Genomic DNA, 15,106 nt, shown 5'->3' on the forward strand with positions numbered 1-15,106 from the left:
TGCCAAACTCTCTGATGCCTTTTTTTTTGGGGGGGGGGGGGGGGGGGGTTACATTATATGTACAAAAATTGTTTGGACTGTGCCAACCTATTTTTTTCTTCACAGTAAACTTCAGACTCCCCCCAAAATGGTCTTTTTCTTGAATAATTAAAAAAAATCTCAGAACGACGAGTGGAATGACTAGGAGACAGCAGTTGTAAAATGACACAGCAGTTAAACAACTGTGGGGCACCGATAGAATTACTAGAGGGCACTAGGAGGACGAATAGCGGCAACTAGTAGAAAAAATAGGAGCCATTAGTAGAATGACTATGACGCTCGTAAATTGTCACGACACACTGGTACGGCGTTGTATTTGTGCCACAATTACGAGCGCGCGAAAAAACAATTGAGCGGACAAAATCAAACTGAGCGAGCGAAAACGGATTTTGGGCGCAAGAAAAAACTATTGAGCGCGTAATGATAAGAGTTGGAGCGCGCGCCGATGGCTCGCGAGCGATCCTCCTCCCTCCCTCGATGTGACGCACTCTCGTTTGCTCGTTCCGGGCGAACACAACAAACAATCTCATTGGATACTAAGCTGTCAATCAATGTGCTTTTACAAGCTCTGATTGGCTGGTTTTGTGGCACATACGTAACGGGTGAGCAGAACAGAGCGAGCGAGAGCTCGATGTTGAGCAAACGCGATGTTGAGCGAGGGAGGGAGGAGTATCGCGAGCGAGAGCGAGATGTTGAGCGCGAGAATGCTATTGCGAGCGAGCAAAAAGGAATTTGGAGCGAGAAAGTTCTTTTCAATACATTTTTTTTCCGCGCTCAAAATCTGTTTTCGCTCGCTCAGTTTTATTTTCAACGCTCAATTTTTTCCCGCGCCTTCGTCATTGTGGCACAAATATAACGCCGTACAAAACAACTCTGGGACACTAATAAAACGCAGGAGTCTTCCAATTGGTTACTACTACTAGCAAATAATAACCAAACGATCGTCGATGTCGTCGATCGACCTGTGATTTAAATTGGATCGAGCGGAGGCTCGCGATCGACTTTATAAAATAAAAGGGAAAAGACACGTTTTGGGCCTGGCATGCCGCCTATCCGGCATGTTTTGGAGGTTTCTGTCCTCTTACCGCACCCGATTCAAATGATCAGTAAGCTCAGCGGAAGCCTGACAAGTAACCTGATCGTTTGAGTCAGCTGCATCGGATGACGGAAACATCCAAAACATGCGGGATAGGTGGCCCTCGGGGACCGGCTTTGCACATGCACGTTTTAGCCTATCGCACAACTCCTGTTACGTACTTGCAAGGCGGGAAGTCACGTCGGACTGGTGTTTCTCTTTTTGCTCTACTATCTACTACTCTTGGCTTGGGTAAGAAAGCGTTCTCAAAGATGGCGGCGCGCACGACAAACCTCGAGTTCGCCTTGTCGAACGGGAGAAAAAGCTGCGCGGTTGTCTATAAATGATCAAATAGCTGCTTTGTTAGGGTCTTTCTTGGCCATGCTCCCGTCCGCAGCAGCTTTATGCTGCCGAAATAGGGCCGCGATGTCAGTCGTGGCTGCTAAGTTGCCCCGTGTGTTTGCGGTCAACAAGCTAGCTATTAGCCGCTACGGCCCGCCGCCATCGCCCCTCGCCTTCGCTCCCGGCGAGGCGCTCGTCAGGCGGTCCTGCTCGTCAGGGTCCTCGCCGCCCGAGGAGAATTTCGGCGCGCTGTCCGCCGACTATTCCGCCCGGACGTCGTTCAGGAAAGCTAGCCCGCAGATGTTGGACCTGCGCTACCGAGAGGACGACGACGACCGGAAGCCGGAGGAACCTCCGCGCAGGCCCGGCAGGAGAAATACCGCTTACTGGTACTTCCTGCAGTCCAAGAAGCTGATAAAAGAAGGCAAGGTTAGTACGAGTTCGATTACATCGCGAAAGTCATTTTCTATCCGCGAGAAATTGGATTATTAGTTGACAGAAGTTACGATTCGAGTCCAGGCCCCAGAATAAATCCCGATGATGAAAAATTGTCTTAATACCTAAAAATAGTCGAGACCCGAGATGAACTACTGGTACCTAGTTCAGATAGGAGGTTCGGACAGTTAAGAAATGTTCTGACCCTTACAAATGTTCCGGTACCGACCGAATACACGGTACTAGTTATGAGAGGCTCGAGTCTCAAGTCGGATAAAGTCTCAAGTATAAAAGAAAAAGAAAAAAGTCACTTGTCCCCGCGAATAGTCTCAATCCGCTCCGGGTTGACTATCGTTACATGACATTTGGCGTTTAATGAGTTGCACAAGTAAGAAACGCTCGAAATCATCAAACATTAACATTGCTATCAATCATGAAACATTTCAAGTTTTCTTTAACGCCAAAACATTAGATTGTTTTTATACGGGACATTACAAAAGAATCTCGTTTTCGACACCCCCGTTTCACCCCACATTGAGAGGCGCTAGCATAGACCGCAACGCTCGCACAAAAAAACGTGCCGGAGAAAGGGAAAAGATCACCAAACGAAGACACATGCTGTATGTTGCGCATCTAATCATAGGTGGGTGGGCAGTTTTTTGGATGCTCTGACCATTGGATGATAACGTTATGCAAACGTTGCGTTTGAGCTGGAGGAGGCGTTGGAGATGTTGGAGAAAGACATGCTGCGCGGAGAGCGCCTGCAGCCGGAGGAGTACAACTACAGCGTGCTGATTGGAGGCTGCGGGCGAGCCGGCCGCCTCAAGAAGGCCTTCAAGCTCTACAATGACGTGAGGAGGCGCCGCGCGCATTTTCCCCACGCGCGGCCATCCGTTCTTAGCGCGCTCCAACACCATAAATACATGGCGTATTTGGGAAGGGAGGGGCGCCGTATTTGCGAAGGGAGGGGCGCCGTATTTGGGAAGGGAGGGGCGCGGTACCGGCGATACCGCCGGTGTCGGCCGCTGTCTCGGTTTGAGCCGCGGCGCCGACGCCGAGTTGAAAGGGCGGATTTCAACCATGGAAAATCAAGCGCTCAAACGTCCGGCAAATGCCGCGCCGCGAGCGCTCGGACGAGACCGGGTCTCCAGCGTATCGAGCGGAACGGACGGCGGGCCGGCCTTTTAGCCACGCTAACCGACAGCGGGCCGGCGTCTCGGTGCCTACGCGGCACAGCGAGCCGCCGCCCGAGCGGCGGGTTTGAATTTCGTCGGCGCCCTCGATGCCGCCGAGCGGGGAAATGCCGCGACGGGGGGGCGAAAAACCGCAACCCCCTCGGTAACGTGAATACAAGCGAAACCGGGGACGCCGTAACCCGGGCGTCCCGCCGCACGCGTTAACGCGTTTGTCCCGTCCAGCTGAAGAAGCGAGGCCTGGAGGCTTCGGACGCCACCTACACGGCCCTGTTCAACGCCTGCGCCGAGTCGCCGCACGGGGGCGCGGCTCTGGAGCGGGCGCTCGAGCTGGAACGGGAACTGAGGCGCAAGAGGCGCGTCCCGAGCGTCGCCACCTACCACGCCCTCCTCAAGACGCGCGCGCTTCGCGGCGACCTGGGCGCCTGCGTCCGCACGCTCGGGGTGCGTGCTATTTTGGGCGCGTGCTCGGCTTTCCCCGTAAAGCTGAAACGGGCGCGTTTGTTTGCAGGAGATGCTGGACGTCGGTCACCCCGTGACTCAGGAAACATTTCACTACTTGCTGATGGCGTGTCTGAAGGACAAAGAGCTGGGATTGCGGATGGCTTTGCAGGTCCGTCCCTTTGCTTCGCTCGCTAAAACGTCGTTTGTGTTCCGTCCCGGAGTTTGATCCCGCGTTCAGGCGCGCCAACCTTTTGGAGCGCTTGGAACTCGGGGGGAGCGTAGAGTTGGGCCGCGGCCGTAACTTGTTGCTTGGGGCTCCCGAAGGTGTGGCGGCAGATGCTGGAGTCCGGCCTGCTTCCGGACTCCAAGAACTACAACCTTCTCTTGAGGACCGCGCGGGACTGCGGGATGGGGGACCCCGCCGAGGCCTCCGTCCTCCTGCTCCGGTCCGGCGAGTCGCGGCTCCCGTCGGGCGACGCCGACCTACCGGAGCGTCGGCCGCTCCGCCCGGCCGACTCCACCCCGAACCTTCTGGACCTTCTGGAGGGACGGGCCGGCGGCGGCGACGTGGTCTCCTTCGGGGCCGCGGAAGGAGCGACCGACAGACTGGCTCTGCTGGGCGGAGCCGGAGGTTTCCTGGACAAGATGGCGGCGGGCGGGCTGGAGCCGGACCTGAAGACTCTCACCCTGCTGGCGGACACCATGGCGCCCGGTCTCGGATCGCTCCGGACGCTGTTGGAGGTGGCCGAGCGGCACCGCCTCAAACCGGACGCGACCTTTTTCAACTCGGTCATCCGCAGGGCCGCCAAAAGCGGAGACCTGGAGGGAGCGAAGGTAGCCGCCGCCGCCGCCGCCGCCGCCGCTCTCCTGAGCCGCTGGTTTTTGCCCCTCCTCTGTTTCGCCGTGCGGTATACGCCGATAAATCTTCTAGCCGCCGATGACAAGTCGGTGGCACTTTGGCGGCCCCGCCCGCGCGAGTAGGCCGCATGCCTCTTTTTTTTTTTCTCGTTTGCGCCTTTATTTTTTTTTTTTCCTCGTCCGGGTCCTTTTTAGCATTCGCTTCTTTTTTCTCGTTTGCCTCTCTTTTGCTTCGTTTTCCTTTGCGCCGTTTTTCTCCCGGGTCGTTTTTCCCCCCGCGCCTCTTTGTGTCGCTTTCACGTTTTGTTTTCTCGTTTGCTTCGGGTTTGCTTCTTTTTTCTCGTTTGCGTCCCCTTCTCGTTTGTTCCTCCCTCCTCGTAAAGGAGCTGCGACGAGCCGTCGTTTTGTTTGCTCGGTTTCCCGCCGTTTGCCTTTGAGGGCCGTCCGCGTTCACGCAATACTGCGCGGGCCTTGAAAGATGAGTGAAAATGCCAAATCTACCGGGACCTGTAAAAGTTCACGCGAGCCGTCGTCTCGTCAAACGGCGTCTCGCCAAACGGCGTCTCGCCAAACGGCGCCTCGCCAAACGGCGTCTCGCCGGCCGGGCCGACTCCCAAAGCCGTTTCCCTTTCCCTTTGCTTCTCCTTCCGAGCCGAAATCCGCATTGAAAAGGTGCGTTTGCGCCGCGCAGGCGGCGTTGAGCGTAATGCGCCGGCGCAAGGTGGGCGTCGACGCTCGGACGTTCGGCGGCCTGGCGCTGGGATGCCTCAAAGAAAAGGAAGGACTGCAACTGCTCGCGGACATGGAGGTGCTTCTTTGGGCCCCGCGCCCGTCCAAATGCGCGCGGCTCCAAATCGGACCTTTTTTGTTTTGTGTTTTTTTGTCAGGGGGCGGGCCTACGGCCCAACGCGCACGTCTTCTCCGCCCTGATCGGCCGAGCGAGTCGCCGTCTGGACTACGGCTACCTCAAAACGCTGCTGAAAAGCATGCGTGACAAGGGGGTGCGGCCTAACCGGGTGCTGGTCAAACAGCTGGAGTTTGCCGCTCGCTACCCTCCCGACTACGACCGGGTAACCGACCGACCGACCGACCCGACCGACCGCCGCCTCCTTCTTTATTTCGTAGATGTTATCAAAAAAAGAAAGTTCGGAAAGGTCAAAGTTCTGAACGGGAAAGAAGCGAAGCGCCGGCGCTTGGCTTTGCCGCCTCCCCCGCGACGTAAGCCTTTTATTCCTGGCGCGCCAGTACAAGTCCCGCAACAACTACCTGGTCCGGATCGACGGCTTCCGCGGCTACTACGAGCGGTGGCTCAGGAACGCGCCGGACCCGGACCCGGACCCGGACCCGGACCCGGACCCGCCCTCTGTCGGAAGTCGAGCCGAGAAGACGGAGGGCCGCGGGAAGCCCGTGCCGGCGGCCGGGATCAAAGTCGGCGCCGGCGGACGGGGCGGGACTTCTCAGCCCCGGCTTTTCGACTCTTGCCGCAAATAGAATAAAAGGCCGTCCCTTCTCTGCAAATCCAACCTAGCCTACGTGTGTGTGTGTGTGTATGGACAGAAACTAAATTGGAGCGGCGGGCGCAAGGCGTACGGTCCGCAAAGCCCGCGCGCAAGGCTACGGCGGTACCTCTGCTCAGGAACTGAAAAATTCGGGATAGCCAAAAAAAAAAAGATCCTCGCTAGTCAGGAGAGAAAATTGAAGCCGGCGCGCCTCGTCGCCGTCTAAAATAAGACTTCCCGGCAGCGATCTTCAAAGATGGACCGACGCCGGCCGAACGCGTTTGTGACACAGCGCCCCGAGCTGTTTTTAGCACGCGCTTAGCGCTTTAGCGATGGCGGCGCGCAGGAAGTGCTTGGCGCGAGCCCAAAGGAAACCGAAGTAAAGGTTCTCGACAGATATATCGGCGCTCCGCCGGATGACCGACCGGAAAGGTCCAATAAAAAGTTACAAATAAAACCACCCAAAGATTGGACTTCCGAAAGCAATGTTGTAAACGGGGCTGCCTCGGCGCCGTGCAATCGAGGAAGCAAAAACATCAAAAGCACTTGACGACGCTTCGTTTTGCCGTCGCTAACCGATAGCTTGTGCAAAGCACTTAAGCGTCGTCGGACTCTCAGTGGAAAAAACTCATCCAGACAAACGCCTTTATGAAATTTGAAAAAGTCAAGGCGGAAAGAACGGCTCCCGGACGGCCCCTCGGTTTTTCTTGTTGTCGCTAAAATGAATTCGCTCCCGACAACGATGGCAAATTGCGATTAAACGGCTACGCGGACAAGGGCCCGTCTCGAAACAGGGTCAACAAAAAGTTCCCATCTCCGATCGCGTGTGTTTCGTCCGTCCGACTGAAGCGAGGTCCGTATTCGCTCGGACTATCCGGAGCGGAGCGGAGCGCCCGTCGTGTAAACGGCTCTCACGGAGCGGAGCGCCCGTCGTGTAAACGGCTCTCACGGAGCGGAGCGCCCGTCGTGTAAACGGCTCTCACGGAGCGGAGCGCCCGTCGTGTAAACGGCTCTCACGGAGCGGAGCGCCCGTCGTGTAAACGGCTCTCACGGAGCGGAGCGCCCGTCGTGTAAACGGCTCTCACCCGGCGGGCCTTTGAAGCCGTCGCCCGTTTGGACGGCGTCCCGCGCCGCATCTCCGGCGCTTTCCTGAAAGGGGAAAGGAAAAAGGTAGCGCAAGACGTGGTCTTTTGTTTCCCGCGCTTTAGGATAATTGAACACACCCCCGGGTCAAAACCACCCACGGCTCTTACCGCTAATCCCGAGAGGGGGAAAAAAGGGAACCGCCGCACTTGTTACTTAGTGGGATCACGGGCGCAAAAAACTGACCCGGAAGGCATTATCGCCCTTGCCCAACATTTGCGCTAAGGCGAAGGCATTTGGCGCCTTTCCGACACATTTGAAGAAGCCGACGCGCTTTGGGTCAAAAGCCCCCGGGAATTTTATTGCTGTCGTTTGCCAGACAAAAGCAAAAACTGGTTTTGTTCCGCGCGGGGCGGGGCTTTACTTTGGGGCTTTCTTGGCCGCGCGTCCGTTTGGCGGGGCTTTACTTTGGGCCTTTCTCATGCGGCCGTGTGCTTTTCGTGCACACGCAGCGCGGCGTAGGAGAAGCGCAACGCCGGCGGCCCGCGGCCGACGTGCCGGCGCTCGATGAGGTCCGACAGGAAGCGCATCGCGCTCAGGTCGCCGTCCTGGTCCCGGTCCCGGTCCCGGTCCCGGGCCCGGGCCTCGCGCCCGTCCCCTCTCCGGGCGAAGGTGAAGAGCAGGGCCCGGTTGGCCAGCGCCGTCAGCTGGCTCCGCACGTGCGGCAGGAAGGCGGCGGCGGGCAGGGCCCGGCCCGTCAGGGAGCCCGCCAGCGAGCCCCAATAGGGCGGGCAGCGCAGCGTCCCCCGGTCCAAGTCCAGCACGGCCAGGTAGCGGCTATAGCGACTCAGCCAGTGCGGCGACCCCGAGGACTGAGACCTGCTGGCGGGACGGGGACAGCAAACGGAGGGCGAGACCACAAAGCCTCGTCAAGCGCCTGCCCTTTTCTTTTCCTCCTCTAGACGGCGCCCTGGGCGTAAATGTCAAACGTACGTCTAGCTCGAAATGTGCTTTTGGGGGTGGGGGGCTCACCTGTGGAATCCGATGAGCCTCCACGCGACCAGGTCGCCCAGCTGGAGCGGCGCGCTGCAACAGGGCGCCACGGCGCCGGCGGGGGGCGGGCAGGAAGAGCGCCAGGGCGTCCACCGTCTTCCTCAGCTCGTCCCGGTCTCCCGAGAGCAGCACCAGAGGGCGGCCGCTCAGCAGGCAGAAGACGGCCTGCCGGGAGAAGGGATGGCGCCTCACGAAGCGCTGCGCCCGCAGCGCCGCCAGCGAAGAGCGCCGCTCGGCCGCGACGTCGGCCGCGACGTCGGCCCGCGCCCCGTTCTGAGCCTTTCCCGCCGGGGCGTCCCCTTCGGCCGTGGCGCCGAGGTCTTCGGGCGCCACGGGCCCGGTGGCGCCGAGGACCTCGATGCTGTCCTCGCTGTCGGCCCTCCCGGCGCCGACCCCGAGGCGGGGGCCCGGATCCCAGACGGCGGCCGCAGGCGGGTCGGGGTCGGCGAAGGGCGGGCCGGGCGAGGCCAGCGTCCTGTAGGACCTCTCGGTGCCGATGACCCGGATGCTGTCGCCGCTGCCGACGCTCCCCGTCATCTGGCCGCTCGCCGCTTCCTCTTCTCCCGCGCCGGGGCCGCTTCCGGTTTCCCCGGCCGCCGCTTCCTCCCTGTCCCCTTCCTCCTCCTCCTCCTCCTCCTCCTCCTCCTCCTCCTCCTCGCCTTCGTCCGCCTCAAACAGGAAGTTGGTGAGTTTGAGTTTCCGTTTGAGAGCGCGGGCGACGCTCGCGGCCCGCAGGGCGGCCGCGTCGCCGCGGAGACGGGCCTCCGTTCGCTTCAGCCGCTCCGTCGCCAGCGACAGGAAGTAGGCGTCGCAGAGTTCCCGCAGCGGCTTCGGGGCGCCGGCGGGGGGCGGGGCGTCCGTCCGGGCCTCGTCGGGACAGGTGGTCACCCGGCGGAGGAGGTCCTCGTGCGTCGCGATGGCGCGCTCCAGCCGCTGGCGCCCGTCTCCGTCGTCCCTCGGCAGCGCCGAGCGCTCGTACCTGAAAGGGTCGCGCGGAGAGATGCCGCAGAGACTCGCGTCTCGCCGTTTGTCCCAAAACGATTTGGACGCGATTACCGTCTCCGATGCCGGCACCTCGGCACGCGCCCCGAACTTTTCCACTGGATTATTGCAAAGTCCGATTCCCCGTTGGCCCGGGCGCAAAACCACAACGCTCGTATCCCGGCGTTCCCTCCGAAAAGTCGCGCCCATTAAAAAGTAGAAGGCCTGTCTCACGCGCGTCCGCCTCTCGGAGTAGAACGCTTGTCCCCGGGCCTTGGGGAAAAACGCTTTGAATGACACCAAAACGTCCGTCTCTCCGCCTAACCCTAACCCTAACCGAGGGCCGGCCTGTCGGCGTTCGCGACGACCCGTTTCCGTCGCTGAGTAACCTAGCCGAAACGCTCGCTCGCTGGCTCGCTAACGCCGACGCTTACGTCTCCGCGCGCACCCAGAAACGTTTTTGTAGAAGGCCCGCCCGCCCGCCCGCGCGCCGCGCACCCGACGTTCTTACTGCAGCCGGCGCAGCTCCGAGGACAAGGCCTGGCGGTTTCCCGCCTTGAGGCCGGCGGCGACCCGGCCCAAGGCGGCCGACAGCCGGACGAAGTTGTCCATGATCTTGTCCTCGCGCGAGGACACGTAGGCCACGCAGAAGGGCCGCGCCGCGGGCCGCGCCGCCGGGTCCAGGAGGGCGAGGTGGCGCGCGTAGGCGAAGGCCCGGTCCGCCGAGCCCCCCGGCCCCAGGACCACCTCCCGGTCCTCGCCGAGGCCCCCGGGGCCCGCGACGAGCGCCGAAAAGCGCTCGGCCGCCTCCGCCGCCTCTTGGGGTATGGTCATCACCGGCCTGGGCCCCGCCTGGTGGACGGTACCGCGTCACTACGCGACAAAGCGAGCGCAGCTTTCACGGCCGTATCTTTACTCTTCTGATTCCTATCGTCGAAAAAACGGAATGTTGTTTTTGACGGAGTTGGGGGTAACATCAAACGCTCCTGAACCCTTTAGAACAGGGGTGTCCAAAGTCGGTCCTCGAGGGCCGCCGTCCCGCACGTTTCCCAGGTTCCGATTCCAACGATCGCGCGAGCTTGCCGATCATTTGAATCGGGTGCGTCAGGAAAAGAAACCTGGAAACGTGCGGGACGGGACGGCGGCCCTCGAGGACCGACTTTGGACACCCTACCCCGCTTTCGGACATCGGCGCCTTCCACGACGTGAACGCGGTTGGCTCGTTTGCCTCGGGATGGCGCCGCTGTATCGTCGCTACGCAGAGAAGTTCGCGCCGGCCATGCGCAAGTCCGCGGACGCGATCGGACGGAGTTTCAGGTCCGTAGCCGTAGCCGCAGTTGTGTCGCCGCGAGTCACGCACCGCCTTCCGCTTGGAAAACGGAATGACGCTCGCTCGCTCGCTCGCTCGCGCGCGCGCGCGTCGTAAATCGCAACGCGTTTCGAGCGGAGGCGGCGGGCGACCGACCGACCGACCGACCGACCGACCGACCTGCTCGGAGAACTCGGCCACGAGCACGAAGTCGCTCCACGGGCCGGCGGCCGGGAACGGAAGCGGGAGGGGCGGGACCGAGAGCTCGTCGGGAAGGAGCCCCGGGGAAGGAGCTCCGGCGCCGAAGGCCTCCGGCCCGGCGAAGGCCAGCAAGTCCGGGGACGAGATCATCGGCGCGGTTCCGCTCCGGCCGACATCGGACCCTCCGGCCGGACGGCTGGAGCGGTCACGTGACCGCCCGCCCCTCCATGTAAAGGGAGACTCTTTTGGGGGCGGGGGGGGGCAAAACAAGTCCGTGCATATTAAGGTGGGCTCCCGAGTCCGGGGACGAGATCATCGGCGCGGTTCCGCTCCGGCCGACATCGGATCCTCCGTGCATATTAAGGTAGAGTCCGCGCGCAGGCTACCTTCTGTTTTTTTTTGTTTTTTTTTTTGTGCAAAAACAACCATGCATAGTAAGGCGTTTGATTTTTACTTGAAAAAAAATCAATCAAATATCATACAGTACTCGATTGCCTCAAGCAAGCAAACCGATCACTCTCGCCAACGCCGTTCGAGACGGAATGCTAATTGATGACTTTCGCGAAGTACTGCGTTCAAGTCATCGAAGGCCTGAAATGCTTTTTTTTTTTTTAACCTTGCCACCAGGGGGCATCTCCTGCTACACAAAGGAAGACCCAGAACAAGAACATACTCGATGGCTTTATAGAACCAAATTGATCATCGATGACTTTATGGAACCAGATTGATCAACGAGTCTTCGGGCTGCGACGGTAAACGATCGCATTTACCCGCGCCTTTAAAATCTTGCCACCGGGGGGGGGGGGGGGGGGGGGGGGGGATCTCCCGGTAAACGAAGGAAGACATAGTCGCAGCTCTGCACCGAATCAAATCAAACAATTGGAGGGAGGGAGGGAGGGAGGCGCAAAAGGCAGACGATTTCAATTGGAGATTTTAAACGGCTTGAATTGCGAGTCGCGAATACGTTCACAATATCCAATGAAATTACGGAGAAAAAAATGCATTTTACAATGTCCCGACGCGGCCCCCGATTCCAATTTTGGATTGAGCGGGACGCAAAGGCTTGACCGAGCTTGTGCTTTAATGGAGAAAAACCCAACAAGGAAAACAACGGAAAGGAAAAGGAGGCCGCTCGACTTGTCCAAGCTCACAAACTCACCCCCCCCCCCCCCCCCAAAAAAAAAAAGCGCAAACGCAAGGTCATTGTCCGGAGGCGGAGACGCCAAACGTGGCCCGCCCGCCCGCTCAATGGCGCCGCATCTTGACTTTGCGGCGCTCCTCCTGATCGTCGTCGTCTTCGTCGTCGGGGCGCCGGCGCCGGCCCGACCACGACGCCCGCCGGTTCTCCTCCTTGTCCATCTCCAGCACGCGCGGCCTGCCCACACACACACACACACACACGCACGCATGACACACTTGCCTTGGCTCTATACTTTTAGTGCTCCCCAAACGTTTCATCTCGGACTATTCTGCCTCAATTCGGATCCAATAGACACAAGCGTATAACCCCCATCCTCAAAAGGATACATACAGTGGACCCCCACTATATACCGTTTGTCAGAAAGTGAAAAAAAAACAAGACGGGAACGTCAGAAACCCAGCAAGGCTCCTAGCCCCCATTGTGAAAAAATCTGGGCGCATTGAAGCCTTTCCCGCTTTCTTGCGTACCGTCACAACGAAGCGGATTTATTTTGGGAGCAGAGGCCGACCCCAAAAAGCGTCAATTAAGCACAAAGACGCACTAGAATGACATTTTAGTGAGCGCTCACAGGCAAACGGAGCTTCGACCTTCCGCCGTTTTGGAAAGCGCGACGCCGACCAATAGCAGACCGGCATTCCGGTGACGCGCAGACGCACGACCGCGTTTGAGATTTTGAGAAACGGCGTCAAGAGGGGACCAAAAAAACGCCACGTCCTAAGGTGAAAAAAACGCCGGCCAGGAGCGTCGTAAAACGGGGGTCCACCGCATACAAACGTAAATCAATATATAGAGAGCGCAAAAACGCAAACCGGGGTAAGATCCGAATGAAAATCTCGATATATATTTGAGAGAGAGAAAACGATGGTAGGTCCGCTTCCAACATTTGCTTTCTTTTCTTTCCCAATCCATCTGACGGCACGGTTTAAAGTAGGGACGTTTTCCCAAATCCGCGCGGTACTTTCGGACGCGGCGCGCGGGCCCCGAACGGGCCGAGGACGGCGGCCGGGTCCGTCTCGGGGAAAGGGGCGGGACCCACCGGCGGGCGGCGTCCGGCTCCGCCTTGCGATGCGAGCGGCGGGCTCGGAGGGGAGGCGGCGCCCAACCCAAGGGGCCGTCCGAGTCCAGCCTGGGCGCGTCGGCTCTGGTCCTGAAACAGAGGCGGAGCGGACGTTGGCCCCAAAGCGCGGCCCCCCCCGAGGGAGGGCGCCTTTGCCACTCACTTGCGCAGGATGATGACGGCCCGCCGCTCCTTGATGTCCTGAGGTCGGACGCAGTGCGTGATGTCGTCGGCGGCGTAGCCGCTGTCGGGAAACGAAAAAAGGCGGGGCGGCGTCAAAAACCCAGAGGTCGGAAATTTCCAAAAGTAGGGGAGGGGGGGCATTCCTCGCACCCACGGGAAGGAAAAGGGTCGGGCTCGGGCTCTCACCTGAGGACGGTGACGCTGCCGCGGCGGACGGGCAGCACCAAGACGGGCTCGGAGACGCGGATGGGCTTGAAGCGGAAGCGGCAGCCGAAGCAGAGCGCGCTGTCGCTGAAGAAGGACACGGAGACGATGGGCCGCGCGAAGATGTGCGGCGGGTCCACGTGCGACACGATGCAGCCGCCCGGCTGGTAGTCGTTGATGACGGCGCTGTCCACGAAGCCCTCCGGGATGAGGCCGGCCGCCACCAGGCGCCGGATGACCAGCTCGTGCACCCAGCCGGGGATGTCGTCCACCTGGCCCTTGCGGTAGAGGCGCTCGCGGCCCGGCCCGCGCTTCTCCAGCCGCGCGCCGTACGTGTAGCCCTCGCCGAAGAAGTACTTGTTGCGCAGCGGCGCGCGGTCCACCGTGCGCTCGCGGTACAGTCCGGCCTCGGCCGCCGCCACCACCTCGTCGATGCGCTCCTCGATGCGGGCGCACTCCTCGGCCGAGAAGACGCTCTCCTGGAGGACGCTGCTGCGGACCCGGCGCGCCTCCCGCGAGCGCGGCGAGCGCGAGCGCGAGCGGGAGCGGGAGCGCGAGCGGGGCGAGCGCGGCTCCCTGGAGCGCGAGCGGGGCGAGCGCGGCGAGCGCGGCTCCCCCGAGCGGGGCTCGGCGGAGGCATCCGGCTCGCCGCCGCTGCGCGAGCACTCGTCGTCGTCCGACTCGCGCCGCCGCCGCCGCCGCTCGCCGTCCGGCGGCATGGAGCGGAGCTTGTCGCGCAGGTCCGAGAAGCCGCCGCTGGCCATGGGAGCCGTCGAAAAAGCGATCGGCGCTTGCCGCCGCGGATCGACTCCCTCGCCGGGTGACGACGTCGAAAAACGGACGCGCGCTTGCGCTTGTCGCGGCTCCACTCCCTCGCTAGGCCGGATCCTTCCGCCCGCCGGTACCCGGAGCGAGAGGCTTCCTTCCGCCGGCCAACTCGGAATTCGCTCGGCGCCGCCTGCCGTTTCGGGCCGCGGAGGTTTCGGCTCGTCGCCGGCCCGTTAGCTCGCCGGGCTAGCGCGAGCGCGCCCCGTGCGCGGACTCGGCTCGGATGTCGGCCGCGCCGCCGCTATTTTAGTCCGCCGGATTCCTCCGCCGGCCGGCGCCTTGGCCGCCGGACCGGGTGACGTCAGAAACTAATCCGCGCCGGAGCGGCCGTCGCTCGGTTAAGACAACGTCCGCCAAGTTGAAAAGAGACGTTCGGGGATGTCGAGCGAGCGAGGTTCCGAGAGCGGGGCGGGCGGGCGAAAAAAAAACCAAAAAAAAAACAGAGGGCCGAGAAGCAGAGCGGAACTCGACGTCGTCACTCCGACGTACGTTAGCTTAGCCTGGCTTGGACGCTCCGTCGCCGCCGCCGGGACGCGGCACCAAAAGGCCACGCGGGAACATTTCGCCGCTGCGTTCGCCCAAACGGTGGCGCGTCTGTCCCCCCGGGTCCGCAAGTGGGCAAAACCGAAAAGAATCGAGCGCCCGAGTCCGCACGTCTTCGGAGGAGGGACGTCGACCGGAGATGGCCGCCCCGCGTCGCTCGAGGTCTTCGCGCACGCGCGCTGGAACAGTACCGCTTTAGAGCCGGCGGTCACGTGTCACGCGAAGACGCCGCGGCCATTTTGGGACTCCGGGTGACGTCGATCTACCCCACCGGACCCAAGTCAACGTTCGATGAAACAAAAACAACAGAAAAACATTCGAAGAAACTAACTTTGCGCATCGCGTTTTTGAATACACACCTTTGCCCCCCCCCCCCCCCCCAAAATAAATGCACTTGCACTATTATTAAATTACGTTCAGGCGTGCCGAATGTAGCATACTGATATTTTTGCCTCGTAGTTGAGTTCGTGTATTTATTTTGAATGTAAATACGAACACACGGTATCTTGAACAGTTAGCGTATAAACTGAAGTCGCGAGTGCTGCATTAATGACGCAAAAATATTCGACACAAGTTTT

The 15,106-nt window shown here is 60.5% G+C and overlaps 3 protein-coding genes across 5 annotated transcripts; 1 reads left to right on the forward strand and 2 right to left on the reverse strand.

Annotated features, from left to right (window-relative positions):
- Positions 1-1,008: 1,008 nt before the first annotated feature.
- Positions 1,009-5,909, forward strand: ptcd1 (pentatricopeptide repeat domain 1). 3 transcript variants are annotated; one of them, XM_088419951.1, is made up of 8 exons: positions 1,012-1,885; positions 2,602-2,742; positions 3,310-3,528; positions 3,596-3,697; positions 3,853-4,362; positions 5,078-5,194; positions 5,274-5,456; positions 5,632-5,909. In XM_088419951.1, the coding sequence occupies exons 1-8, from the start codon at positions 1,496-1,498 to the stop codon at positions 5,875-5,877; spliced, it is 1,908 nt and encodes a 635-aa protein (XP_088276077.1). In that variant the 5' UTR covers positions 1,012-1,495; the 3' UTR covers positions 5,878-5,909. The 3 variants fall into 3 exon arrangements, with proteins under 3 accessions (XP_088276078.1, XP_088276079.1, XP_088276077.1); XM_088419952.1 differs by lacking the exon at positions 5,078-5,194 and having other exon boundaries at positions 1,009-1,885; XM_088419953.1 differs by lacking the exon at positions 3,310-3,528 and having other exon boundaries at positions 1,009-1,885.
- A 1,393-nt stretch (positions 5,910-7,302) lies between these two features.
- LOC148421757 (guanine nucleotide exchange protein smcr8a-like) lies at positions 7,303-11,017 on the reverse strand. The gene is given in 5 exon segments (XM_088419967.1): positions 7,303-7,847; positions 8,001-8,081; positions 8,083-9,000; positions 9,514-9,854; positions 10,492-11,017. Coding segments are annotated over 5 exon segments (1,911 nt in total). The 5' UTR covers positions 10,663-11,017; the 3' UTR covers positions 7,303-7,447.
- Positions 11,018-11,575: 558 nt separating this feature from the next.
- On the reverse strand, positions 11,576-14,718 carry alkbh5 (alkB homolog 5, RNA demethylase). The gene is made up of 4 exons (XM_088419968.1): positions 13,140-14,718; positions 12,934-13,014; positions 12,750-12,860; positions 11,576-11,887 (listed from the first exon to the last, which is right to left on the reverse strand). The coding sequence occupies exons 1-4, from the start codon at positions 13,919-13,921 to the stop codon at positions 11,758-11,760; spliced, it is 1,104 nt and encodes a 367-aa protein (XP_088276094.1). The 5' UTR covers positions 13,922-14,718; the 3' UTR covers positions 11,576-11,757.
- Positions 14,719-15,106: the final 388 nt, after the last annotated feature.

This window comes from Hippichthys cyanospilos, chromosome 7, assembly GCF_059441005.1.
Source record: "Hippichthys cyanospilos isolate Australia breed blue-spotted pipefish chromosome 7, RoL_Hcya_1.0, whole genome shotgun sequence".
Classification (NCBI taxonomy): Eukaryota; Metazoa; Chordata; class Actinopteri; order Syngnathiformes; family Syngnathidae; genus Hippichthys; species Hippichthys cyanospilos.